Source organism: Balearica regulorum, chromosome 1 (assembly GCF_011004875.1).
Source record: "Balearica regulorum gibbericeps isolate bBalReg1 chromosome 1, bBalReg1.pri, whole genome shotgun sequence".
Taxonomy (NCBI): Eukaryota; Metazoa; Chordata; class Aves; order Gruiformes; family Gruidae; genus Balearica; species Balearica regulorum.
In genome coordinates this window covers 173648251-173675839 of record NC_046184.1, presented here as the reverse complement: position 1 = coordinate 173675839, position 27589 = coordinate 173648251, and the positions used below count along the sequence as shown (strand labels likewise).

Here is a 27589-nt window from a genome sequence, read left to right as displayed (position 1 = left end):
GGTCCTGCCAGGAGCTTGCTCCAGCGTGGGCTTCCCACGGGGTCACAGCCTCCTTCAGGTGCCTCCACCTGCTCCGGCGTGGGGTCCTCCACGGGCTGCAGGTGGAATCTCTACACCCCCTCATCCTCCCTCCATGGGCTGCAGGGGGACAGCCGGCTTCACCATGGTCTTCACCATGGGCTGCAGGGGGATCTTGCTCCGGCGCCTGGAGCACCTCCTCCCCCTCCTTCTGCACTGACCTTGGTGTCTGCAGAGTTTCTTACATCTTCTCACTCCTCTCTCCAGCTGCAAAAGGTCTCTAACTTGGTTTTTTTTCCCTTCTTAAATACGTTATCACAGAGGCGCTTACTGGCTTGGCCTTGGCCAGCGGCGGGTCCATCTTGGAGCTGGCTGGCATTGGCTCTGTCAGACACAGGGGAAGCTTCTAGCAGCTTCTCACAGAAGCCACCCCTGTAGCCCCCCCCCCCCCCCAAAACCTTGCCATGCAAACCCAATACAAGTAGTAAGTCTGTAAATCCTTGTTTTAAACTTGTTTTATTTGATGGATAATGCCAAACAGAACTGAACAGTATTCAGCTTCCTGGAAACCAAAAACCTGTGAGTATGAGAATTTAAACATTTTTCTTCCCATTAGGTGCTTTGGAAACTTGTGTCATACTTCTGAAAATACACACATCTAAATGGTCTTGTCAAACAGCTTTGAAATTAAATGCTTTGTGCTTCCTCCTCTGGAGCAGTATAAATTTAGTCATTATTAGAATTAGTATAATTGTTCTTTAAGTGCTCTAGGAATAAAAGGTGAAACGAGCTCGGTGACTGCTCTTTCATTCCCATGAGAATGTGCCGCAGCAGAGAAGTCAGGCTGCAAAAGCAAGGATGCTCAGGGATGCTTTGAAAACCTAAGGACTGGAGAATGAGTCCAGCAAAACGGAGGCTGGTGTACTCACCACGTCTGCACCAGCACAGCTTACAGGCAGAGGAGGTCTCTCTTCTTCCAGGGAGGATATAGAAATCCCAGAGGAAGACCTGCCCTCTGGAGATGCCAACTGCTGATAACCTCAACTGGGAGGTCCCTGAGTGTTCACCCAGCAGGACTGGTAGTCTGCGTCCCCTTCAGCAAGCAGCACTGTGCAACAGGATGGGATCTCAGTTTTGTTGAAGATGTCCACAGCCCATGTCTTTCAACAGCCCATGAGAAATCAGAGCATATTAGGCAAGCTCTTAGAGTCCACCTAGTTTGGTTTCTTCCAAAAGCCACCTAGGTTACACAGCCTGAAGTGAAATGAAGCACACCAAGCCCGGACATTGATGGAAGCATTTCCTGATCTAAGCTAAATCAGTAACAGGCTCACTTCCCAGCTCTGGTCTGGTCTGTTCCAGTCTGCTTCTTCCAAAACCAAAATCAGCCTGTGTTTTGTGGGGATTGTTCTTTCCAGGATCTTCTAGTAACAGTGTGGATAAACCTCTACCAGTTTGGTCCTACTGAGCCCTCCAAGCCTGCCCCCTCAGACCCTCATGCCAGAGCCCACAACATGCAATGAATACTTTCGTACCATGGAAACACAACACTGACAGGCCTCTAAGGACCTCCAACAACAACAACAAGGAGCAACAGGAGTACCACAGAGGTATGAGAGGACACCCAAACTCCAAAAGGCAGTAGCACGCCTGCAGCAAGCGCAGTATGGAGGGAGCGGACCCTGGCCGATGAGCACGCAGGGACCCGGCATCGTTTGCACCATGACCAGAGTTTGGTCCTTGAAGTGGGTGCATTCGGCACGGCAGATACGGCAGGTCCTACATTTAGGCTTGGCAGTCCTGAGGTACTAAAGGCACTGCAGCCAGAACTGAGGAAATGGCTCACGTCAAAATTTCTCACCTAGATCTTCGGGCTGCTTCCATCATTTTATTTCATGTAGTCTACAAAATGCATTTTGGAGACTACAAGAGGTAGCCGCATCTTTTTCTGCTCCTCCCAAGAAGCGGGAACTCTGTTGGTAGCGCATCTTCTCTCCCTCCCAGCACGGGAACGCCGACACGTCACACATTTCAAATACCAGAAATCCAAACCAAGGGTTCCCGCATTATAAAGCAATTTGTTGTTTTATGCTCACAGGCTAGCTTTTGCTACCTCTGTTCTCGGCTCTGGCTAAACTTTTCAAGATCAAGGTTTTTTGGGGTTTTTCACTCCCAAAATGAATTAAAAAACAAATATAAACCCCAACCCCCCCCCCAATCCCCAAAATTTTAAAAACCAAAGCAACAGTTACAGGAGAACATACATCACAGGAAGAGTTTAAGCTCTGTATGACTTAATTTAAGAGAAAAAAGTTAAATAATCACACACCAAGACTTACAATCAACAGCAGTAAGTAATACAAACGATAGATGCCAACACATTTATTAACTAAAATTGTAAGGGGATATCTAATAACTTCCAGAAGTAATGTAACAGGCACTCTACTGCACTGAGTTATGTCAATAGGTGCTGAAGCAGGCCCTTAAACACAGCTTTCACATACATCCACAATTTACTAGCCACAGACTCATCATCACCACCTATCTCTTTGTGGAGGAGTGATCCAGGCAACACCAGCAAGATCTACCTTACCTTTACAGAGAAATTTAGTAATTTCAGTGACATGAACTGTGGAAGGAACCCCGCTATTTTAAATATTCCATATTTTTGTCACATTTTGCCAATTCTAGACTAATTACTCTCCTGTGAGCTGTGCTACAACGTGGGCCGCCTTACTCCTCCACACACCACCTCACATGAAGGTTGCTGCCATCCCTTTTTATGCAATTCTCCATTCTTCCCGTTTCAAAAAACTGTTTAATAAATAGGATTTTAATCCAAGAACTACTGCAAAATCAATGCACGTGAAGCATCCCACAGCAGCTCCAACCAGAGCAGAAATCTGTGCAGCCACCGGGATGCAAACCCTGCACACCACTGCTGAGCAGCTGCTGAGCCTGAGACATTCCTCATGATTCTGAGTCTCTTGGCCAGCTCTGCACTGTCTACTTGAAAATACAACCTTATTTATTATATATAAAGAACTCTTTATTTATTGATTTTAAAGCAAAACTTGAGGTTTTTGCAGTAGATCAGGCTTTGAGAGGGAAAGTCTAACCCACCCCTGTGCCTACTTCTATTGCCTTTCCGAAATTTGAGGGTGCAGAAAGACCACAGCTATCCTCAACCACTAAAATAACACTTCTGAAATATATATTGTATTTTTGATATATGAAACTTAAAAGCAATGGTTACGATCCTCCATACGTATCTTCCCCCTGATCCACACTGGCAGGAATGAAATAAAAGGACAAAACCCTCAAAATTGTAATCCATCTTGATTTAAACAAGGTCAGATCACAAGCCAAGCACTAAATATGATTTGGCCCTCACTCTGATGAACTGATTTTGTGTATGTGTGTGTGCATATGTGTGTGTGTGCTTTGGATACCCGCCCCAAGCCAGCTGCTGAAGAGCACTATGTAAACACACCAAAATAGTTGGGAAATGAGTGGAATGGAGCCAAGATCTGGGACCCATAAACAAGAAACCATTTAGGCTATGGAAGCAACTGCCCAGCAGAAATGAAGCAAGAAGTGGTGTAGAACAAATTTTGTACTGCCGTTCGTAAGGAAAGCCTAATAAGAATGCTGAGGTCTTCCCAGAAATCATTTGTTAGTTTTACAGGGGCAAAGGGAAGAGAAACGAGCTCATATGCAACACAAACTCATCAAGCTGAAGGGGTTCACTGCAGGCATCTGAAATGTCTTTTTCTCCTTGGAAAAGATCAGTGTTGGAAATGACCTCAAGCAATTTTTCAGCCACAGGGATCAGTTCCAAGTCCACCTCACCCCACTCCCAGCTGGGCTCAGCCAGCAGCAAGCGAGCCTGGGGGTGACACCGCTCCCCGCGCACAGCCCTCCAGCAGCCCGTCAGCCGTGCCGGCACCCATGGGAAAGGATGGGAGCAAGAAACAGCACAGTACACTGCAGCCGACCTCTGCGAGGAACAGAAAAAGAAAAGAAAATCTCTGCTGCTCCTCCCTTTCCTGAATATATGGTTTGGAAAAAGTTCTCCTCCCTCTCTAGCGTTTCAGCATAAGTTTTACATTTTTAAGTGACAGTAAGTAAAAGCAGATCTGTCCTATGAATATGATTGGGTTCCAGACAACAAACTGCCTGCTATCTATTTACACTGTGAAATATTCATTAAATATCAACCACCAATCGACTGTTAAGGGACCAATCTTGATAAATGCTAGACAACAGATGAAACCAGAAGAACTTCACAGTCTCCCTGCCTTGCTGAATGGGGCCATCAGTCATTTTTAAGTGGTTGTTTGTTACATTGTTTTATCCAAGATATTTATAATCATAATTAATTGAGACAAAACATCAAACTACAGTCTCTTTGCCTGAGAGTAATCCAAACTGAAAAGCACTTGACAGAAAGGATAGATTGATGGCCAATGCAAAAATAACTCCCTTGAGATTAATATGGTTTATCCTGTTGATGTTTCTAGTCATAATTATACTCCAAGAATCCACTGAATGATGTTAGATTGAAAGTCACTTACTTTCTAGGAAAACTGTATTTGTTTGTAATAGATACGGAGGTGACAGCTGACAACAAAAACCAAACATATCACTGCACTGCTACTAATGCTAATACTATCCAAATAAGAACGTAAAACTTCCTCGAAACATCTTCAAACACATTAAAGAAATAATCATTTTTATCATGACCAGGCTTTAAAATCAGGAAAAAAAGTAAAGATTGGAAGTGCAATGAAGCAAACTCCATCTAAAACCAGGGTAGCTTGAAAGTTAGATGAGATGGCTCAGGGGGTTACCCAGCCTGCACTGGAGCACAGGGTCGTTCCTCCCCAGGTGCAGGGCTTTCCTGTCTGTCCCCACCAGCCCAGCCCATCTCTCCAGCCTGCCAAGGTTGCCCTGAAGGTCAGCCCGGCCCTCACTGCTCAGCTGGGTACCACTGCGCAGGTAGCCAGCACCCTCCTACGCCCCGCTCCGCACAGGAGTCAGGGGAGGTGAGGCAAGGACCCGTGAGAGGTAGGAAGACTCCTGAGATGGGATGAGCTCTGGAAGACTTAAGAAAGATCTCCTTTTTCCCTGAGTCCTTCCCTCTCAATAGCTGAGCCAAACTTGGCTCTTGTTTTTTGTTGGTGGTGTTGGGTGGTTTTTTTTCTTTGTTTTTTAAGAGATGACACACAGGTTACATTCATGAGATGCAAAACTTCTTCCGCTTATCACACAGACCTCTTCAGAAAATAAGCAGTCATCTCCCAACACCACTGAATTCAATGAAATTGTGTTGTTTATGATTTTTTGCACATTAAATAACTGAGAACATCATTAAGCCTGATCAAATGAACCACCCGGTAATATTTCTGCAAGCTGTTCGTGAAACTACAGTGGGAGTGGGAGACAGTACCCAAGGCCACTCGTTAAGTACAATGCAGGCCTGCCTTTTCAGTCTGAGCAATCTCTTCTCCCCTTTAATTTCACTTTCTGAGCTCCTTTCAGTCCTGCCCACTTCTTTTTGGTTTAAAGTCTCCATCTTTAATTTGTCCAGAACTTTAAGAGCTATAGTTCCTCCCTGTCAGTTACCAATTTCCTTACCAGCTCCTACCCTGGTCTCTCATCTCCATACATCCACATTCAAATCACTGCAGACTGAAAAACATAAACTTTAAATGTCAGATTCAACAGAGAACTGAACCTAAGGCAAACCCACAAATACCCAAAAAACCCACAAAGACCCAACATAACATACAGATGACACAATCCAAGTTCTTTACACCCCCAACATTATACCAACATACTCGTGTTAGCATCAGAAATCTTTCAAAACTTGGTTAGCAAAGCAGCAATAAAGTGAAAGGCTGAGGCAGGGTGCTGGGTGAAATTCAATCTCCTTCCATTTGGAGCCAGATCTTTATCAACTGATCTAACAGTGACCACAGAGGAGACCTCTCCACCTCTATTGCTTAAGTTTTCTGGAATCCGTCTTCCCAGAAAAGGAATTTTTAGCCTTGGACTTTGAATTCCTCCACATAACCACATTTTTTCTCTCATTCAGCAATATGATTTAATCATGGTACTTTCCTAATAGAAAAGATTAACAGCTGGATTCAGAGCCCTAGGTTTGCCAAACAGAAAACATGTAAAGAAATGACTCGGTATCCCCTTCCTTATCTGCAGATATTTTGTGCAACTTCCCCACGATTACTGCAGAATGTCATCAGAAGGGCATGAGAGAGTGGAACTATGGCTTGGCAAGAAAGAGGTCACCCTGTTCTCCTGTTCTTCCCTCCTTCTGCCACCACTCTGCATTGAGCCAGAAAGGCAAAAGCAGAGAGAGGAATAGAGATACAGAGCTAGCAGTGCTGCCCCTCTCGTGCAACTACAGCCTTTCCCAAGAAACTTGGGAAAAGGTCATGAGCTCAAGAGTCTTTTGCATTTGCCTGATCTGGATGCCCTCCCTCCTCTGCACAGATGATTATGATGGCCCCTGTCAATGATCTGACAAATCCTTAGTGTGTTCTGCCCCGGTGTCACTTCCCAAGCCCAATACCCTAAGACTGCCCTCTAGTCTGGCCCAGTTTCTCCTCATTTCAATGCAAAACATTACCATGCTATGGTAGTACTGCTCTGTGCCATCTTCTGGATCGTATGAGGAGTCCACTGTAACATAATGACATCCAGAGATAGTTTACAGATAATTAGGTTGGTCTTTGCACCCTCTCACACTTTCTGCCAGTAAAGAGCCTCTCTGAGTTAGTACATACAGGATTTTTGCACTGCAGTTCTGCAAGATGCAAGCCAGGTTTGGATGGTATCAGTTTTTCACTCTGCTATTCATAGCCAGGAGGTCTGAGCAGGGAAGCGTTTGCTCCCCCACGACACAAGCCCATCCCAAGCTATCAGACATTGGTAAGGACAGCAGCCACCGACGCATCAGCAATCAAACCAAAGAGAAATTCCTTAAGACTGTGCACATCGGTTCTAGCGGGCAACAACTACTGGTTCATATCTGTGCATACGGGTCCCTGATCCCATAGATAAATTGTGTACATTGCTGCAGAGCTACTAATACCACACGCTGTCTCTATTAGGGTTTAAATTTGGCTCATGGAGGCTGGAGGTGTTTTCTGGGACCTGTGGTATATAAAGCAGATGTTTTATGGATGCTTCTGAACTAAAGATATTTTTGCAGTTGTTACTTTGGGAAACTGGATTCAAGGTCATAGATGATTCCCTCAAGTCTTATGCTGCTTGTGACTCCGGAGGTAGATAGGATCAGCATGTCCACTAGCTGTTTAAAAACACTAAAAAAGTATACCCAGGAAAGAATTAAAGTAAACTTTTCTGTATCCAAGTCAGTTGTTGATAAACTGTAAAACGTCTGAACCACTAAAAGATTGATAAAACCAAATTACAACTGAGATAAATACGAATCTTTGTCCTCCTGAACTACTTTGCTCAAGTTAATAAAACTACAGACATATTTCTGGTATTGAACTGACACTGTACTTTTGAAAAAAATCTGGGGATTTTACTGTTTTTTGATTGTTCCCACTCCTAACTGGGATTCAGTTGAAGAAAGCTCTCTAGGAAAGAGGTTTTCCACCATAACATATCCTTCCTTGACCAGTAGAGTTTCCAGAAGTCCTTATTTAACTGAGCTGCTACACGGCATCCTGCTGTACCACGCACTGCATCTGTCATTATAATTCATTTGTTCCGGTGCAAACTCACAGGCACAGCCAGCTCTGTTTAAACATCCTTGGCAGGATTTGGTTAATGTAGCATCCCAGCCAAAGCCTATAGTTCACGGCTACCAACAAGTCAGATTGACAGATGTCAAGGCCTACTGAATTTTGCCACCTTACAAAGCATAACAATAAAGTCAGTAAAGCACGGAGGTCCAACTCACAGCTTCTTCCTTTTTAACTAGTGCAGAAAATGCATGCTGTAAGACAGCTGCCTCTCTACAATAAGAAAACAACACACCAAGACGCTTTCGAAGGCATCATATCCTGTTTGACTTCTTAAACAGCATTTGTCAATGAGGCGTCTGAGTGCCACTCATCAATGTATTAAACGATAGACGGTAGCTGTAATGGAATACAACGCCTCTCTCATTCTCCCTTCATCCTTGCACATAAGAATAATGAACACCACTATGCATCAGCCCATTCAAACACCTGGCTTCATATGAATTACATATTTTCTTCACGTACTACTAGGTTTTCCTTTGAACAGTCAGGTTTCATCAGAAAATGTTGCATTAAGCTACAGCTGGGTTAAGCTATAGTATTCCCCTGCCTGAAAGACAATACGACATATGAAGCTCAGACTGGTTATTTCATCTATTATGTTTTGTAACACAATATAAATTTTTTATAATAGCAGTAATATGTATAATGCATATGGCTGTAAAAATGTCAACCAACTTTTATGGCTTTCCTCTTCATATGAATATTCAGTCATCTATTCGTCCCTAGATCCACTTCAATCCTGAAAAAGAAAAGATGAAATAATTTAATTGATGTATTTTCTCAGAGGTTCATTAATTTCTCAAATATTATTGTATACGTAAATAAAAAACGCTAACCACGGATGTCTGTTCCATAGTAAAACAGAGGTCAGAAGAACAGTAAGTTTATAAGCACTTTAAATAAAACTGGATAAATACGATAAAAAGTATATTGGAAAAAGCCTTATGTTTCCTCTTAACTAATGATTTTTGTCAGCGCTCTCAGTGTCTTTAATTTCTGAGCTGCTACTTGAGCACACTAAATCCCAACTGCTTTATTAGTCTTCAGGGCTCATTATATATCAGTACCCTGCGTTTGTACAGGTAAACTTCCCAGCAGTTACCAAGTGCAAATATTCTTTGCTGGTATTTCAAAATATGTTTCCCAGAAATATTATGTGAGATCTGGACAATAATGCATTAAAAGCCAAAATACATTTATTAGTGAACTCAGTCAATACTCTAGCCATGGGAAATAACCGGGCAAGACCATTACAAAATTTGAATATGTATTTCTTGAAAGGTTTCCTATGGATTCCTATGATTATTCTAGCTATGTTTCCATGTGAATCTATAAAAGAAAAATTTATCTGGAGATTTAAATACTGTATTATACTTTCGGGAGGCTCCTTCAGGTTTAAGAAAATATACAAATCCAATAATCTGAACTTTTTCAAGGCTTGGGGAGAAAAAAAACTTCAGGTGTCCAAAATTTATATAATAGACAGCATGTCTTAACCCTCTTGCCAGAACATGTGCATATATCTGGAAGCAAATGCTACATACATATGTGTCTCTTGATAATGGAAATGGTGTGAAGTCAAGAATCTAAATCTGCTGTCAGAATTATTATAAACAATCTGCTGTTATTTGTATATCATTCAAAATAAGGTCATCCTTCACATAACAGTGGAGCATCACCTCCCCACTTTTAAACCACAACCCAGTATTTCTTTACTGCTGCATATACAACAACATGGCTAACGGGTTTTCAAACACTAAGCAAACTTTTACACTGAAAACAAGACAAGAAGCTCCCTTAAGCATGTAAAATTAGTAAATATTCATATACTGTGCTACTATTACACTGACTAAACATCATACACTGAATTTTTATTAACCTTAGTATTTTCTTAGAAATACAATTAAGTTCTAAATATTCATATGAATCATGAAAGGTTGCAAAATCACCACAAACACTGACCTCGCTAAATGTAATTAAATACTGTAGGCTTAGAGCATGTTAACTATTGTAGACCATTTGCCCCATCTCTCATGCATCTTGCAGACTTTCCTTTTTCCTGTTTAATCTCCCTTGGAATTATCTGGATTGCTTCAAAATCTCCATGTCATGAAGTTGTTTGTTTTTTTTTTTAAATTACACACTTGAAGAACCACCTTTGAGTTTCTAGCCGCTCTTTCTCTGTGATAACATCCAAAAATGAGACAAGTGGACCAGGTTTTCTTATATCCTGGACTTCCAAGATGTGGTTATTTAACCTGAGTAGGAATAACTTAGTCATCAAGTTCTTTAATTTTAAATGTTATGTATTCAAAAGCTTCATGGGGTCGCTGTCAGAGGAAGACACAGTTTGACCTGTAACATTTCCAGCTCTCCAGGTTTCCTCATCATTACTCCTCCCTACGTGCACACAGAAACACACGCTCCTACAACACGACTTAGCTTCAAGTTACACATGAACACTGAGGTCCTATTAGGTTACCGGGGCTACGGTGATAGAGCAAACGTGGGTATGTGTTTCAAAACTGCTAACATGCCGCTATCCAACTAGCCATAGCCCCGGCTGGTTTTGCATTATTAAATCACATACAGCGACCCTCCTCATGAAAAAGCTACTTTGTTAGCAAGTATAAGTAGTTGCATCTCATTAATTCTCTTCCAGTCTGCACAATTTATCAAGCACCGAATTGCCCATGTCCTTGCATCACTGAGGTGCTCTCCTCCATGGAAGGGTTTCTTCTGCTTGTCCTCATCTTTGCCAAGCACAAGTGACACACCACAGGCACCATCCCACAAGGCTGCCCCATCAGCATACACGCGGTTTGAGGGTAGGACAGGGGTTATCTCCTAGCATCAACTGCCAGCAAGGGTGACCAAGAGCCTTGATTTTGATGGCCAGTGCACACTTGCCACAAATGCCACCCATACAAGTGACACAGCTCTTCATCGCAACTATTTTTGGCTGCTTTTGGGGAGAAGATGAAGAGCAAACCATTCATCTGAAAATGGCATTTAACTAGTAACTCCACAAATCTGTTGCTTGATTTTCAGAAGAGCTGACAAGCTTTAGCTTCAGATGAAATGACTTTGAAATGCATATGAAAAATAGAGCCATCCATCTCTACAGATCTACTGCATCCATTCTGCCATGTGCATCACCGCTGTGAAACCTGCTCTGGACTTCGGTTTTCAGCAGCTTACTGTGAAATCTGTTTCTGCTATGAGAAATATGAAAATAGACATGAAAGTCCGCAGAGAAGCATCTTCCATTTGTAATAAATGGGTTTTATACCCGAAAAAAATCTACCCAACAAGAAAACTGCACAATATTCCTGATTCAAAACTTTTATGTCAAAAGGACTTTTTAAGTAATCATAGAGCAAAGCACCTAACAAGCCACCAGTTTCAACCAAAAGAAAGAAATGTAAATAGCAAACACAGAATTATGTGGACATAGAATCATAGAATGGTTTGGGTTGGAAGGGACCTTAAAGATCATCTAGTTCCAACCCCCCTGCCACAGGCAGGGACACCCTCCACGAGACCAGGTTGCCCAAAGCCCCATCCAACCTGGGCTTGAACACTTCCAGGGAGGGGGCATCCACAGCTTCTTTGGGCAACCTGTTCCAGTACCTCACCACTCTAACTGTAAAGAATTTCTAACATTTAATCTAAATTGACATAATTAGTCAAAGGCTAACCATCATCTTAAAATCCTGTTTTCAGACCCCAGGAGTTTATAAAGCTTATGAATGCCACCAAACATTAGACTCCTCCTCCTCCTACAGCAAGAGAAAACCAAAGAGAAATTGTAACACCTAGTCCATTTGGAAAACCTGTCTTGATCAGAATATATGCCCCGGTAGTCCCACTCTAGCCAGCATCCTCACCCACCAGTGGAACTGAGCAGGAATCACAGACCAGAGTAAGGAACATGAGAAGGGTTTCAGGACAATCATGCTGAGCATATTTCTAGACAAACAGAGGCTACTGTATGTAGAAGTGCCCTTATCTCTACAAATAGAACATTTTCGAACATATAAACCCATGTTAATTCATTAAAAAAAACAAGTTTATACTTGTATCACTTTGACATCTTTTACATACTGCTAACTTTTACATAAATTCCCATTAATACAGTTACAAATAATTCCTCATGCTATTTTCCCCTTTTTTAATTTGAAAAGATATGGGAACATACATTTGGAAAAGACCAACTCAGTCACAAAGTTAAGCCATTTGCTGAATCAAGATTTATTAACTTTTTCCTCTACAAAGCAATCCCCATACTTGGGCATAACTGTATTTCTGAATCACCTTCTTGCATCATTGACTTTCCTTTTAAAGTATTCACTTTTCTTCTTGAAAGCCCTTAAACCTGCACTTAGACTTCTGTAATCCCTTTCAAAGGCCCTGAGTCATGCCAAACTTCCCTAAAGTCGGAGTGCAACTTCTCCCAAACTCATGAAGGCCACCCTAAATATCAAGTAAGGTGGGATCACTGAAAGCACGGTTTCAGCAGCGTTTAGCGCTGAAAGAACACAGGTTACCCTCAACCCAATGTTGAGGGTGGCTACCTTTATGTTAATAGTAGCCACATACTTGTCCTTTTTTTTATTACGTTTCTGATTTCTGCAGGGAAATTCATAAACTCCGTAGAGCAGACATTCTGCAGAAACTACAGATAAAACCTACATTAACCACAAGCTACAGGTTTGCAACAATCCTCGACATTTAGAATTGATATGGGACAGGAGAGACTGAAATTCAGTGCAGCATTGCACTGCATCAGTGTACCCAAAAATCTACCTAAATCGCGCTTTGAGTGCCTACCTTTCTTGGCCAGGTCTAGCCCCAAGGTTCTTTGTAAACTGAGTTCTGTACCACTGTAATTGAAACTAGCCAAAACACTTTGCCACAAAGTTGTCTGTAAAAAAGGTACAAAACTTTAAATCCCAACATAAGCCACTGTCCCACTAGCAGCCATCACAAGCTGCAAGATGAACCGGATAATACAACTTAAAACGCATTCAGTTTTGGTTAAGTGTAACTGCTGTGTATTTTATAGAATTCTCAGGAGCAAAAGAGCACTTGCTACGCATTCTGTCACTCACTAAACAACTGTGATCATAAGATTTATTATGTCCTCAGCTAAAGTTTTTGCTAGTCTCTGATAGTGATTTCTGTTTTCTACAAGGCAAGCGGAGTTCCTTGCTTTAAGATGCCAGCCTCCCCGCCAACATCTTTGTTGCTCTGACGTAGTGTCATAACAAAAATATCTTAAGCTGCTCAAAATATTTCTGAAAATTAACTTAATGCTTCAACTTCTGGTTTTCACTGGTATTTTAATAAAAGTAAAGAGAAGCAGGAGGCAGAGAGTGGGATGCTTGTTGCTAGGCGATACCTAGCTCTCTTGAACTCCTACAGACTGAAATATTTATCCAGACTCCCACGAAGAATGACATCTAGCAGAGAGGCACTTGCCCAAGTACATCGTGACTCAAGGTAAGAAGCAGCAGCTCTGCCACCAGCTCGGTCCCTGGGGTACCTAAGCCAAGGAGGCTGCAGTCTGCAATGGGGAGGGTGATGCAGCTCCTCCCGAACATCTACCTTGATTTCAACTGAGCCTCATAGGACAATGCCTCCAAAACTTTTATGCCAAACCGGAACGATCTCAGTGCCACTGGGCTCTTGGCAGCATGAGAAAGCACATCTTTTGCTCACCTGACTGTACAGCTGTGTTATTTTTCTGTTGTTTGGGGGTTTTTTTTCCCCAAATCATTATACTCCGATAACAGGTTTCCATAGGAAAAAAAGTATGCAGCTGGCCAGATGTGGATGAATGATTCATTAACCGAACATACAACTCTGGCAAGAAGTCTGTGTGCCACGCACCTCCCCCTCCTCCTTTTAAAAGGTTTATTCAATGATTAAACTTTCAAGGAGTGTTTACATAGTCTTTCAGTAGAGGCTTAAAGGAAGAAGCGTTATTCTTCACAGGGTCTTTTATTTGACATTAATGAATTATTTTTAATTGAACAGCTTCAAGGAAAAGTCCCAGACCTTCTGGGACTTAAAGATTAATTTCAAGAACTTCATTCTCCCTAGAACTGAGAAGTCCTGTCTGACAAAAATCATTATATATAAACATGCTACATTTCGTAATTTCAGAGAATTATTACTCTTGGAAGGATGATGTCTCTCAGTAATATTTAAAAAAACCTGCAACTGTATCAAAGTACACAAAGAATTTTGGTACGGCAAAAGAAATTAGAAACTGTGTGTGTATGCTTTTATATCGTAAAGGTAAAAAAAGATTTAGTAGTTAAAATCTGGAGAACTAATGGAGTCTTCAAATGCCCGGGTTTAGGCAATAATCAGCAGTCAATCTACAAGAGTGCAATAAATTGCAGGGAGCTGACAAAACCACAGCAAAATACTACATCCCCCTTGTTTTTTTATTCTAAAAGTAGTGGTTATCTTTGACACTCTCAGTTGTTTGAATGGATAGCTCTGAAACCTTGATACTCCCTTCGCAACTCTAGTTTAAATAGAATGACATTGTTTTTCATTAGATCTAAATAAAATAAAATTTTGACAAACATAGTCACACATCACTTCAGACAGCTTCTCTGACATAAGGAAATGTTCATGTTACACAGTGCACACAGTCAGCGCAAGGTCTCTTAGCTCAGACAGAGTTCAAATCCCACATTAGAGCTTAAAATTCTATTTATCAGCCTGTACACAAAGTCAAAGGACTTAGTGGGCCTTTTCTTGTTACAAGAACTACAGCTTTACACATATATGCATCTGCCTACATACACCTGCATATATGCACATATAGGTATATGAATAAAAACATGCACGCATACAGTCACAAATTCTGGTGAACTCACTAAAATTTTTTGTAAATAACTGTCTTAAAGAATCTGCTGAAAGCATACTTTCTAATATATCAAAACCACACAAGATTTTCACCCAAGCTGTAAAATATAACTATGTTTCTGAACCCATAAAGAAATGGAATTAAGAAAAAAAAAAAAAAAAAAAGGATCATTTCCCCTTATCTTCAGACCTTCTTCAGCAAAACAGTAAGTATTACTCTCCAAATAACGACTCCAAGATTTCTACTCACAAGGGTTTATGAGCATCTGACAGAAATTATAAAACATTAATATTTAAAAACTGGTTATTCCTAATTTCAGGTTGGAATCATATACACTGCATTTCTACATTTTGTTTGCACTTCAGACAAAACAAACGTGATTAAGTGTAATAAAAATGAAGTTAAAATGTGAAATCTAAAAGGAGGGTATCCCACAGGAAAACTGCTCATGCTTCAAGTAGGATAAGAGGAAAGAGACTTGCCAGAGATTCTTCCATATCATCACAGTGGGGAAAGGACTAAATACCAACCTCTCCAGCAGATCTTTTAACAAGGGACTGGATTGCCCATAGAGGTTGCACAGAAAAAGACCTAATTGCACAGGTTTCACACTCTCATTTTGCCCTCATAAGGATTAGCATCACCAAATGCTATCACATCCTCTTCTGGTTTAAATACCTTTACTCAAACTAGGTTTATGTTCGGTCCAGAATCGAGCCAGCTCTACTTGCAGTACGGGCAGCAGTACTTATGCTCTCTTCTCAAAGCTGCAAGATAATCCTCATTTATACCCTAACCCAATCAAAAATAAAACGAGGATTTTCTTTATTTCCTGTTAACAGGCTGCTGAATCCCAGAGACCATTAGAAGAACAAACAATCCTTGCACTTGTACACAGTTATAAATGAAATAGCCAGAGCTTAAGGACGAGATCACCAGTTTCCTTAGGACACTCAGTGGAGGAATGGTTTCCATGCAGACCATGCATCTGATGTTTGTCATGGTGATGGCAACCCCTCAACTACCCAACCTAAGGGAGGGTGGCTGAAGACCTAAGGCCCCTTGCTACAAGTCCAAAGGAACGAGCACAAATTTGCTGCAGGCTTGTGCCAAAATCTGCTCTTGGCCAACCCAGCTGCAGCGAGCATCCCATAATTTGGTAACAGAGCACAGGTGTGTGAGATTTCACCTGCAACAAAGTCTGAAACATGAATGTCTGAAACAGATGAACCCTGCCTCAGATGGATACTACTCCTACATGGTGCAAAATTTCATAGTCTCCCCTCATAGTTCCCTTCAGAGGGAACACTGGGAAAATGGAAAAATCAGAGCAGGAAGCAAAAAAAAAAATTAACACTGCTTATATGTAGTAGCTTATATAAACCCTGGCATGTATTTTCCTTTTATGCTGTGCAAGATGTTGTAAGTAGGTTAAAGAACGGCACTAACCATCATCCCACTGCAGACAAAATACCACGCGGCTTTCCCCTTACCACAGTGACAAGCACATTGTGCTAACTTTCACAGCAAAACCACCTAAAGAATAAGCAAAACCAGAATAAGCTGTGCCATTTAAACTAGTCTTAAAAAGAGTGAACAAAAATCATTCTCACAAGCAGCAGAGAAAGCTACACAAGCTGTAACTTTAGAAGGTGGTTGTAAAATCAGTGTTGATGCCCCCGTGGCTGGCACACGCAGCAAGAGCCAATACCCCGTTTCACCAATCCCTAGCCTGGAGATGGGTCACCTCCTCAGAAGCACCTGCTGAGTCCCACCTCACCACGTCCATCAGCATAAGTTAGGGAAAACCCCACAAACTCCTCACACAAACCTGTTTTGCTCCTCCAAAACAGAGGTGGCAACAATAAACGTGAGGCAACATTGACCTCTCTAGCTAGCACAGACACAGCAGCTAAGGGAGGACAGACTCTCACAACTTAGTACAAAGTTGGGAAAAATGAGCAAAGAAAACCAAGCAAACGCTGTTCAAAGCTGTGATATACACCAAAGAAACTCGACCATCCTCATTTCCAGGCTCAATGTCATGCTTCCAAGAACAAAGAAAGTCAACAGCTGAATGCACCCTGCTCTACATAGTGGGTAGTTACATTCAGCTCCTACTCCTGCCCTTGCTCAACTCACAATAAATTTCCTAACTGCATCCGTTACAATATGGGTCCCTTCTTTTGCTTTTCATTAGAAATGTACCAATAAAATGCTTTTTCCAAAAAAACAGCTTGATATCCATGAAGGTGAAGGCGTGAGCACATATTCAGGCTCTAAACTGGGGACACTACATGACAGCGGTGATGCTATTAATCAGTTTAAGGAGTTTATTTGGCTGTGTCGTGGTTTAACCCCAGCCAGCAACCAAGCACCACTCAGCCACTTGCTTACTCACTCCCCCCACAGTGGGATGGGGCAGAGAATCAGAAGGGTAAAAGTGAGAAAACTCATGAGTTGAGGTAAAGACAGTTTAATAAGTAAAGCAAAAGCCATGCACATGCAAGCAAAGCAAAACAAGGAATTCATTCACCATTTCCCATGGGCAGGCAGGTGTTCAGCCACCTCCAGGAAAGCAGGGCTCCATCACGCTTAACGGGTACTTGGGAAGACAAAGGCCATCACTCCCAATGTCCCCCTCACCTCTTCCTTCTTCTTCCCCCAGCTTTATAAGCTGAGCATGACATCATATGGTATGGAATATCCCTTTGGTCAATTGGGGTCAGCTGTCCCAGCTGTGTCCCCTCCCAATTCCTTGTGCACCCCCAGCCCACTCGCTGGTGGGGTGGTGTGAGAAGCAGAAAAGGCCTTGGCTCTGTGTAAGCACTGCTCAGCAGGAACTAAAACATCTCTGTGTTATCAACACTGTTTTCAGCACAAATCTAAAACATTGCCCTGTACTAGCTACTATGAAGAACATTAACTCTATGCCAGCCAAAACCAGCACAGGCTGGCATCCTACAAATGTGGCTGGTAAGTGTCTATTTTAATAGGAAAGTACACTCTCTAAAATTGATCAATTGACCGCGAGTGCTTCCATTAATCATTTTTAATTTCTTTTCTCCTAGCCTGCCCCTTCTTGAAAGTGCAGACTAGCATTATTACTAATAATTATCCCTCAGCATACTGTAGGTAAAAAGCTCAGAAAATGGAGAAATCCCATACCTAAATATACAACATTCCCATCAGGCATTGGCCAAAACAGCTCCACTACCAGATTCAGTAGCTATAAATCTTTTAATAATAATCTGAAGTCCAGAGAAAGTCACTGAAGCATACTCATGCTCTCGATGTCTTTGTGGTGAGCGAGAAGAGTAAAATTGACCCCAGTACTGTTCCTCAAGAATTTCCACTGGAAACTCTCCATCCCAGCATTTCAAACTTCTCAACACATCATGAACCTCATTGCAAGCCATGATTAACCTTAGGAAAACGTGTGTCTGTCTGGGATCTACCTGATACATACCTGGTCAAATTCCACTGAGCTCCCTAGGCTTCGTCATTTCTCTCCTTGTTCCAATAGCCCTCATATTTTTGACAGGAGAGAGAGTTGTTCTGGTTATTTTCTTGTCCTTGCTTAAATAGAAATACATTTGCTTCTTCCCTGTCTGGTAGTTCCCCCATCACTTAAATTTTTTTGGGGGGACAGAGGAGCATTGGGGAGTAATTCAATGTACTGTTTCATTCGGTACTCCAAGGGGAAATTCATCTGCCCATCTGAATACATATTTAAGTGCAAAAACCAGAAGTAGCCTGATTTCCAAAAGGTAATTTGTACTTTCCAGTCCCCTACTGAGATCACTGCAGCAGCCTGCAGGACTCACCATCTGCATGCAGTAAGCCAGTGCCATTTCATTCTGCAGACCAACATGGACAAACAACCCCCCTTAACCGTGGCTCAGTAACTATTCACATTCACAGCCCAGAAACTGTAACCTGAAGAATAACTTTAGCAGATAAAGTTCCTGCCAGTTGGCGGGTTAACTTCACCTACCTACAGACACCTACCCCTGCGCTAGCTGCCCTTCATGGCTCTGTAGTTAAAGGAGAGAAAGAAGCAGCGCAAGGGCCTAAATCACTGCTATTTCAGTCAGTCCAGCAACCGCTCTTTACCGAAAGGTATTTTAAATAAAATGGTACTTAGCTGTCTGCAGAGTGAAGGGTACTAGAAGTTTTAAGAGCTCTGTTTTTTTTTTTTAAACAAGTCCTGGGTTCCTTTGTTATCCTGATCAAAACCTCCAATTTTTAAGACTTTAAAAGTCATTGTTTACAATGGAGCCAGTCAGACTTGGAAAGGCATCCCATTTTTAAAAGAGCCTGGAGAAAAAAGGCAAAAGAAAAAAAAGTAACTTGAGATAGTTAAATACTACTGTCAAACAGAAATTGGTGACACCGCCCACACTAAGCTTCCTGCATACCAAGGTGATACATAGAAGTTAATGCAAGTATACTGCTCATCAGTTACATGGACACCACCATAAAAAATTAATACAAAAATCAGAAACTACGAACGGTAAGGAAGTCGCGTTGCTTGGTTATTAAACTAGAGAGGCAAGCACTCCAAAGAAACAATCCTGCGTTGCACAGAGGAAAACACAATTTTAAAAAACCAAGGATCTTCACCCTGGAGACCCTGGAGCTTGGCCAGGCTGCCTAGTCCCATACTGTGTCACTCCAGCGAAACCACTCCCAGTTCATACTCCCACCATTCCCTTTACAAGCTAGCAAGTGGACTCATTTAATTGTCTTTCAGGGAAGAGGGTGCAACACATAAGTTAATAAAAAGCATTAATAAATAATTTAATAACAATAGTAGCACAAATACCAGAGAAGATTACCACCGAGGATATTTTTCAATATTCCAGGTGTAACAGATAAACAACACAGACGTGACAGTATGGACACTGTTTTGAACGAAGCATACCTGTGGAAAGGCTCAAAGACTTCTATACTCAAGACACCCAAAACTATTCCTGGCTAACCACCACGATCTGTAACCCCTACAAACCATCCTAACTCAGAAGAACATCAGTGACATGAACAACTACACTCACCACTTCCCTGAAGATCAAGTTCAGCAACGTGCCTGACAAGTAAAGCTTTTGTTTCTCTGTCAATTCCCTTTGATTACTTTTTTGATTTGCGGGTAACACCTGACACGATACATGACTTAAACTGCTTAAAGTGGTCAAACTAACCAGCAGCAGCAGAAATGCATTAGCTGAAGATGCACCTGGGGCTACACCCATCCTCAGTTTAATGCCAGGAATACGCCTACCTGGTATGTCTCATAAGAGACAGCAAATACAGCTTTTGCTGTTACAATTATACTGATTTCAAGTGGTTGCCCTTCACCTACCGTCAGTGTCGCAGAGTTCCCCCAGCCCTTTCTCCTATCTACTCCCTTCAGTCACATCAGTTCTTCTTCTTGCGTTATCCAACACAGAAATGTTGCAGATGTCCAGATCTCAAGCTTCAAGTGTCCTCGCATCTCTCTCAGGTTCACAATCCCTAAGGCCACCCATGAGACACAGCCACCACCAGACCCTGCTCCCACTGACACTTGTCCAGGCAGGGAAATCCTCCTGTCTTGACCACTGGACATCCCTTTCTGTCTCCTTTGCTGCCAGGCTTCTAGTACACGGGTCAGCGTTGCAAGGCAGCAGCCCCTCTGGCACAAGCATGGTTGTCCCCTGGGCACACCTGGGCACCTCCAGCCGCACACTTCAGGGGTGTGAGGCTGTAACCAGACCACCCTCTTCTCACCACAGGGAGTGAGCACTCTCACGCCCCACTGTCTTACATTCAGTGGCTTCAAAAAAGATTAAAATGATAATCTGAAACAAGGGGATGAAGAGTTTGTAAACCCAACACTCCTCCATGACTGGTCCCACCTACCCTCATCACTCCTCTTACCACAGCTCTCGCTTCATCCTCTTCCCTGAGCTCCCTTCTTTTCGGACCACTCATCCACCAACACTATCCCAACAACAACCCTCTCACTGTTTCACTGAGACTGGCTTTATTCCCATTAAAAAGACAAATCCTGACTCCATCCTGCTGTTTAATTAGCCACTAACTATGAAAGATTTCAAGTTTTGGGTTTTTTATACAGAAGATAATTATTTCATCTATATCCTAAGCTGTGCTCCTGATTATTCACTACATACAAATATTCTCTGCTCTCCATATTTTGAGCTTCCAATATTCGGAATTCACTGCTAGCAGTACAGGTGGTTGGTGCTACCTGCTCCAAGACACCACTGGAACAGAACCTGTCTCACACAATGCTCTCCTATTGAAAAGGTTTTGCTGCCAAAGACGAAGCAATTATAAAAGCATCACTACAGGAGAAAATTTCACTTAACACCACCACCACACACCATCGAAGTACTGACAGCGATCCAGAGGCAAACAGCATATATCACTGTTGCAATATTAAGATGTTCTGAGAACAGTTTTAATAAAAGAAGAGGTAGCTGCAGCAGTCTTTGTAATAAACACAAGGAATACTGCAAACAACTAAACACCCCCACAAGTGGCAAATGTCATCATCCTAATGATAACCCCTACAGAGTTGCATCTTGTTGAGTTACCACAATTAAGATTCTGTTAAAATACCCATTACAAATATCTATTTTTAATTAACTGTAATTCAGTCTTACAATATGAAACAGGTTATAACTTGCTGATTTTTATAAGACAATGAATTAAGGATTAGAAAACAAATGTTAGTGTCTTGGGGGGGAAGAAGTAAATCAAACTCATTTTAATGTACGTGGAAGAAAGTAATGTAAATCAATAAAAAAAATCATAAATTTTGGTTACATAGACCCAGTTTTATAGATAATAAAAAGTAAACCACTGAAAATAAAACTCCCAGAAGTGTACATTTACAGTTTAAAAAAATTATCATCACAAAAATCAATGTTACAGCCCTGAAGTCAATAGCAGAGAAAATACGGAAGTGAAAACAGCATCTACATACTGGATCAGGCTCTTCTAGATCCTTCAAGGGTTAGTTTCAAAGAAAAAAAAAATTAAATTGCATGTGGACATATGCACAAGCCCACATGGGGAATGCGTATCAAAGGGTTAAAATCTGCACCGCTCCCACCAGGGCTGTACTCAGCTCAGGCCTGTTCCCACCCTTGGTACCCAACCAAAGGCTTACAGCTGGGGAGGGCAAACAGGGGATGGCTTCTGGAATTGAAGGGCCATTTCCACCAGCTGCATCTCTTCTATTCTTAGTCCTGCTGATGCATTACAGTCAGATTATTTTGCTTTTCCAGCTGCATTTTCCAATCTAACATACGGAGGAAGCCCACTTTTCTCATCTCTCTTTCCCTTATCAGCTGACCAAATGACAATAATGCGAGATTGGTCAGTGATTCACCCACCCGTCCTCTTTCACGTCCCGCTGCTCACAGAAGGCATGCTAAAATACAAGTGTCAAGCAGTCAAAAAATGTCGACAGGCCCCTAATCTTTAGGGTATCAAATATGGTAAGTCATCCTCTTGTATGGAAAAATCTCATGGACTGAGGCCAGCGGTTTAAAGGGCTTTGACAGGCAGAGAAGGATTAGAACAAGGCAGCATCATTTCAAAATGAAAAAGCAGCGAGGTCTGCCTTCCTAACAAGCAAATTCACTAAAAAACTACAAGCTTAACTGGAAACATCTTAACCTGCAGTATGTTAGCAAATACAAAGTATGTTTTTTTTAAACACATACTGAAAGAAATAATGTCATTTTTTTTTCCATGTTGTTTTTCTTATCAGGGCTTAAAAAGAGCCCACAAGGAAACATTACATTGAATGAGTTCACAAGGAGTCTATTATCTAAATATAGAAGCACATTTGTACTAATATCCAGGGGTGACATTCACAAACATCTTGCTACTATCGTGTAAATGCCTACAAAATACATGAACATCTCCAGGCTGTACCCGGGATACAAAAGTTTCACAGAAGCTGCTGTTGAGAAGTTTCCTGAAGACCAGTGTGCCAGCATTGGCCACAGCAGTACCAGCTTTGTCTTCTGAGCTTTTTCACGCTTCGTACCCAGCGCTGTCAGACAAGTGCCATTTCTGGGTTCAGAAAAGAAAAAGAGAAGACGTTTTCAAGATAAAAGACTGAACTGACAGTCATAACATGCCCTCCCCTCCTCTTGAGAAAGGCAGTAAAGACAAGAAGTAGTCATGTTGAGTTCTGTTATGGGGTTGGAGCAGTAGGTGGTAAGAAGGAGGACGGAGCAACGCAAACCTTTACACATGTGAGCATAAAAGCTTCTTGCAGGTGTTTGTCCTGGTTTCAGCTGAGAGGGTTAATTTTCTTCATAGTAGCTAGTATGGGGCTATGTTTTGGATTTGTGCTGGAAACAGTGTTGATAATATAGAGATGTTTTTGTTATACGGACCTGTTGTTGAGCAGTGCTTACACAGAGCCAAGGCCTTTTCTGCTTCTCACACTGCCCTGCTAGCAGGATGGCTGGGGGTGCACAAGGAGTTGGGAGGAGACACAGACAGGACAGGTGACCCAAACTGACCAAAGGGATATTCCATACCATATGACATCATGCTCAGTTTATAAGAGGCTTGGGGAAGAGGAGGGACTGGGGGGGGGGGGGGGGGGGGGGGGGGGCAGCATTCAGAGTGATGGCGTTTGTCTTCCCAAGTCACTGTTACACGTGACAGAGCCCTGCTTTCCTGGAGATGGCTGAACACCTGCCTGCCCATGGGAAGTGGGGAATGAATTCCTTGCTTTGCTTGTGCACACAGCTTTTGCTTTACCTATTAAACTGTCTTTATCTCAACCCACGAGTTTTCTCACTTTAACTTTTCCAATTCTCTCCCCCATCCCGATGCGGGGGAGTGAGCAAGCGGCTGTGTGGTGCTCAGTTGCCGGCTGAGGTAAAACCACAACAGTGTTGAAAAGCAAGACAAGGCTCTGAGCTAGAGAAAGCTTGCTACGGACCTTAGCAGGAGACCACCACCATGCTGCCTCTCTGGGGCTCAGTTTCCTGCCCACATCATCCTCTCCTGTCCTCCAAGCTAGACCAAGACTCCATAGTAGTGGGAGGTATTAACACTAAATTAAACCAAGTTAAGGTTCAAGCAGCTGATCAACATTAGCTTGAGCTTAAGCTATGACCACCATGGAGGCAAGGTCCAGCAGACTACAGCATCTTCTGAGCTGTTCCCAAACTGAAAGAAATTAGTCAGGGTGGGATGGCTTAGCTAGGAAAGCACCAGCCCTCCTCCTCTGCTCCTGCTAGGAATGTGCCAGCGCAGGGTCCCTATCACCTGGCCCTCCTCTGCTTTCACAGCTTCATTTTCTCTGTTGCCACCTAAAGAGCCATCAATGAAGAATTCACACAAATCGTAAAAACTAGAATGGAGGAAACCTCAAGAGATGATCTAGTCTCTCCCTAGCAATTCACACCACTGTGATTACCTCAAAAATCATTACATCTTCATTATATCCATTATAGACAAGCTTCAAGAATGGAATCGTTGCCCTGCAAAGCAAAACTGCCTGTAGCACCAAGACTCATCCTGATTCACTCTGAAGACAAAACATCTGCTTTAACTTACCATCAGGACCACAAATAGAACAAAAATAGTGTATGTGGGCTGGGAGTTTGCCAAGCGCTCTGATATTTACTGCAATTGTTCCTACAGACATCTGTAAAGTAAACATTTCTCAATGGAAAATTAGGATTAAACACCCCACAAAATATGACTAATTCCAATAAATTCTATGCCTTTTAAGGATGTTTTGCAGATCAACTATCCCAGATGATGTCTGCAAAATTTTTTAAACATCAAAAGCAATATGAATTATTATCACAAAGTTTTAGCTGTCAAGAACAAGAGGAACTGTAAGAAAAATAAACTTTCACTCCTCAGTATGATATGAAATAATGCAGTAGTCTTTTAAATGGAAAAAAACCCTCATACACAATAGCAATCAGTCCTCCAGTTTCTTAAAAAAATATTTTGTACACAAGCTTCATGATCTGTGCCCCCCAAAAACACCAAAAGGAGTGGCAAAAGACAGTTACTTCATGCAGAAGTCCGTCTTCCCTTGGCTAAATCTATTTTCTGAAAGAGCCAAGGCTGCTGCTAACCCCAGCCAGATGAAGTTTTCGGATACCACTGAACTCTCTAATACTGGCACATCTAGGTCATTACAAAGGTCCCTGGAGCTGATGATCTAATTGGTTGTGACCCCTAGTGAAATACAAAAGTCAGTATTTGGCCCATATATTTTATTTTATTTTTTATTTCAATGCATCTCAACTCAAGGTATGTAAAGATGAAGTGTAAATCCGTACCACCAAACAGCAGGCTATATGTTAATAAAGAACAGTGGTGAATGCACCCAAAATAACACTATTCTCAACACTAAAATAAACATCTTTTTAGTACAGTAAAAAGACACATAGAAATGTAGACAACCTCAAGGTAACCACATACAGAAGGTGTTATTACTTTGTACAGCCACTTCTAAATATCTCTGCTCTCTTGGGATTAGGTGACATCTGATTAGTAAGACCCAATCACCATAATAACAGGATTTTTTTTTCTATTGCATACACAAAACTTGCAAGCTATTTTTTTTTTAATATTAGAATTTGATCATACTATGTTAATATCATTTTAGCTATAAGGATCCTAGATATTATGTATATATTTTAATTGGTAATGGTCAGAGAGAATACCTCACTCCTGTACTGTGCCATGGAGATGCACCGTCTGAAAAAGATATTAATAAATCCATTATCGTAAGCATTCATCTACACGGTGCAATTAGGTAACTTATAATTATCCTCCCTTACATGTTACAGACACATAAGAAAACAATGCTGTTAAAAGCAGTAACAAACATCAATTGTGAAAGACAAGGGCAGACTAACAGGAATGGAAAGGAAATAGCAGGAAGGGAACCAGAAGAAAAAGACTCAAATGCCACTGAAAAGCAGAGAAGGGAAATGAATACATGTTTACTGCAATTCGCCCTACTGCATTTGCATTTTCTCTGCTTCCAGAAATGGAAATGGAGGAGTATTAATGACAGTGAGGACCATCTAGCTTGCTGCTACCATGGCAGAAATCATCAAGCCCTAGAGTGTAAAATTAGGGTTATACACAGTATCTCTTTAAAAAGACTCTGTAAAATACAGGAAATGGAAAACTATCCTTTACATTTATTTTGCTCCGTTCATTTCTCTATGTAAGTCTAATATTTTTTAATTGAGATTCTTTCCAAGGAAGGAGCAGATGAGTCCAGCAACTGACTGCTATTTTATGACTGTGCACTCCTACTGACTTTAAAACAGGTGCATCTGTGAATTTTTCTTGCTTGCTTACACTCCAGTGCCCCGGCTTGGCCGTTTTTAGCAACTCCTTCCTGTGTGAATGAGCTCGAGGTCAGGTTTTCTTTCACACGCCAACAGGAAGCCCTGCCACCAAAGTTGCAAATGGTGCACCGGGGAGAGGTGCAAGGTAGCAGCATGACGAAGACATACATTTTTCAGATTAATTTCTATTTAAAGCGAAAAAAACCCAGGAAAATAGGATAATAGATACAAGGTCTAGAAGAGAAAGGGTTTAAATGTGGTATCTAGAGTAAAGGGAAGGGGAGATAATGGCAAAGAAGGAGAAGTGTCAGTACATGGTAGAACAAGAAGACAGGACAAAGCATCAGTAAAAGGAAGCAAAGTACCATGACCTTCGAAAGCCAGGACTGCCTCCTGTAAATATCCCACGTGCAAGTTTTCTGTATGTAAATACAGGGGAGGAAGGTCTGTTGGGAGTTATGAAAATATGAGCGGAACAAGCACCTTGCAGATGGTTGACAGAAGCAGAGTGATTGAAATAAAACCCTTAAGACCAAGGGAACCAGAGGGTGCCAGAATGAAATCATTCTTCAAACTATACCTAAAAAAAAAAAATCTGGAAGATTTCCAAGACAGAAACATTACTACTATGAAACCCATATAATTTATTATGCACATGAGATAAACTCTTCTTGATCTCCAATTACTGGACTACAAAGTAGGTAGAAAACCAGCTGGACCATCAGCTACTCAAAGTCCTACTAGCAGCCAATTTCTAGGTACCAGTACTGTATAGGACGGCTTCATGAACAATTGGTATGATGGGACAGAGCACACCCTCAGCAGGTTTGCAGGTAGTGTAAAATTCAGAGAAGCAGTCAGAGCATAGCCATTCAGAGGCATCTCAGCAAGGTGGAGAAATGGTTTGGCAAGGACATTGTGAAGTTCAGCAAAACTAAATGGCAGGTCTTGTGCTTGGGGAGGAATAACTCCATGCCCCAGTACATGCTAGAGGCTGACCAGCTGGAAAGCAGCTTGGCAGAAAAGGAGCTGGAGGTCCTGAGGGATGACAAGTTGATCACGAACCAGCAATGGGCCTTTGTGGCAAAGGCGGCCACCAGCATTCTGGGCTGCATTAGGAAGAGTATCACCATCAGGTTGAGGGAGGTGATCCTCCCTCCCTGCTCAGCACTGGTGGGACACATCTGGAGTGCTGGGTCCAGTGCTGGGCTCCTCAGTAGAAGACAGACATCAACACAGCAGAGGGGGTTCAGGACAGGCCACCAATGACACTTGTGGGCAGGTTGGGAGAGCTGGGGCTGTTCAGCCTGGAGAAGGGAAGGCTTCTGGGGGGCGGGGGCGGTGTGTGTGAATCTTACTGCTATCTGCAATTACCTACTATGGTACAAAGACAACAGAGCCCAACTTCTCTTGGGGGTGTGCAGAAACAGGAGAGGAGGCAAAGGACACAACTGCAGGAAGTGAAATTCTGATTAAGGAAATCAGAAAAGGAAAAGGTTTTTACGATAAAGGTC

General features: G+C 42.0%; 1 protein-coding gene across 11 annotated transcripts in view; it reads right to left on the bottom strand.

The window, feature by feature from the left end:
• Window positions 1-27589, bottom strand: part of KLF12 (KLF transcription factor 12) — a 254559-nt gene that overhangs the window by 175730 nt on the left and 51240 nt on the right. For 8 of the 11 annotated variants that reach the window (XM_075741711.1, XM_075741713.1, XM_075741706.1 and 5 more), the window contains exon 2: window positions 8496-8559. In XM_075741711.1, the coding sequence (XP_075597826.1) occupies window positions 8496-8516 (21 nt within the window). In that variant the 5' untranslated portion in view covers window positions 8517-8559. Of the gene's footprint in view, window positions 1-8495; window positions 8560-25732; window positions 25839-27589 lie in introns of all 11 variants that reach the window. The other 3 variants (XM_075741707.1, XM_075741701.1, XM_075741702.1) reach the window with 1 other exon arrangement.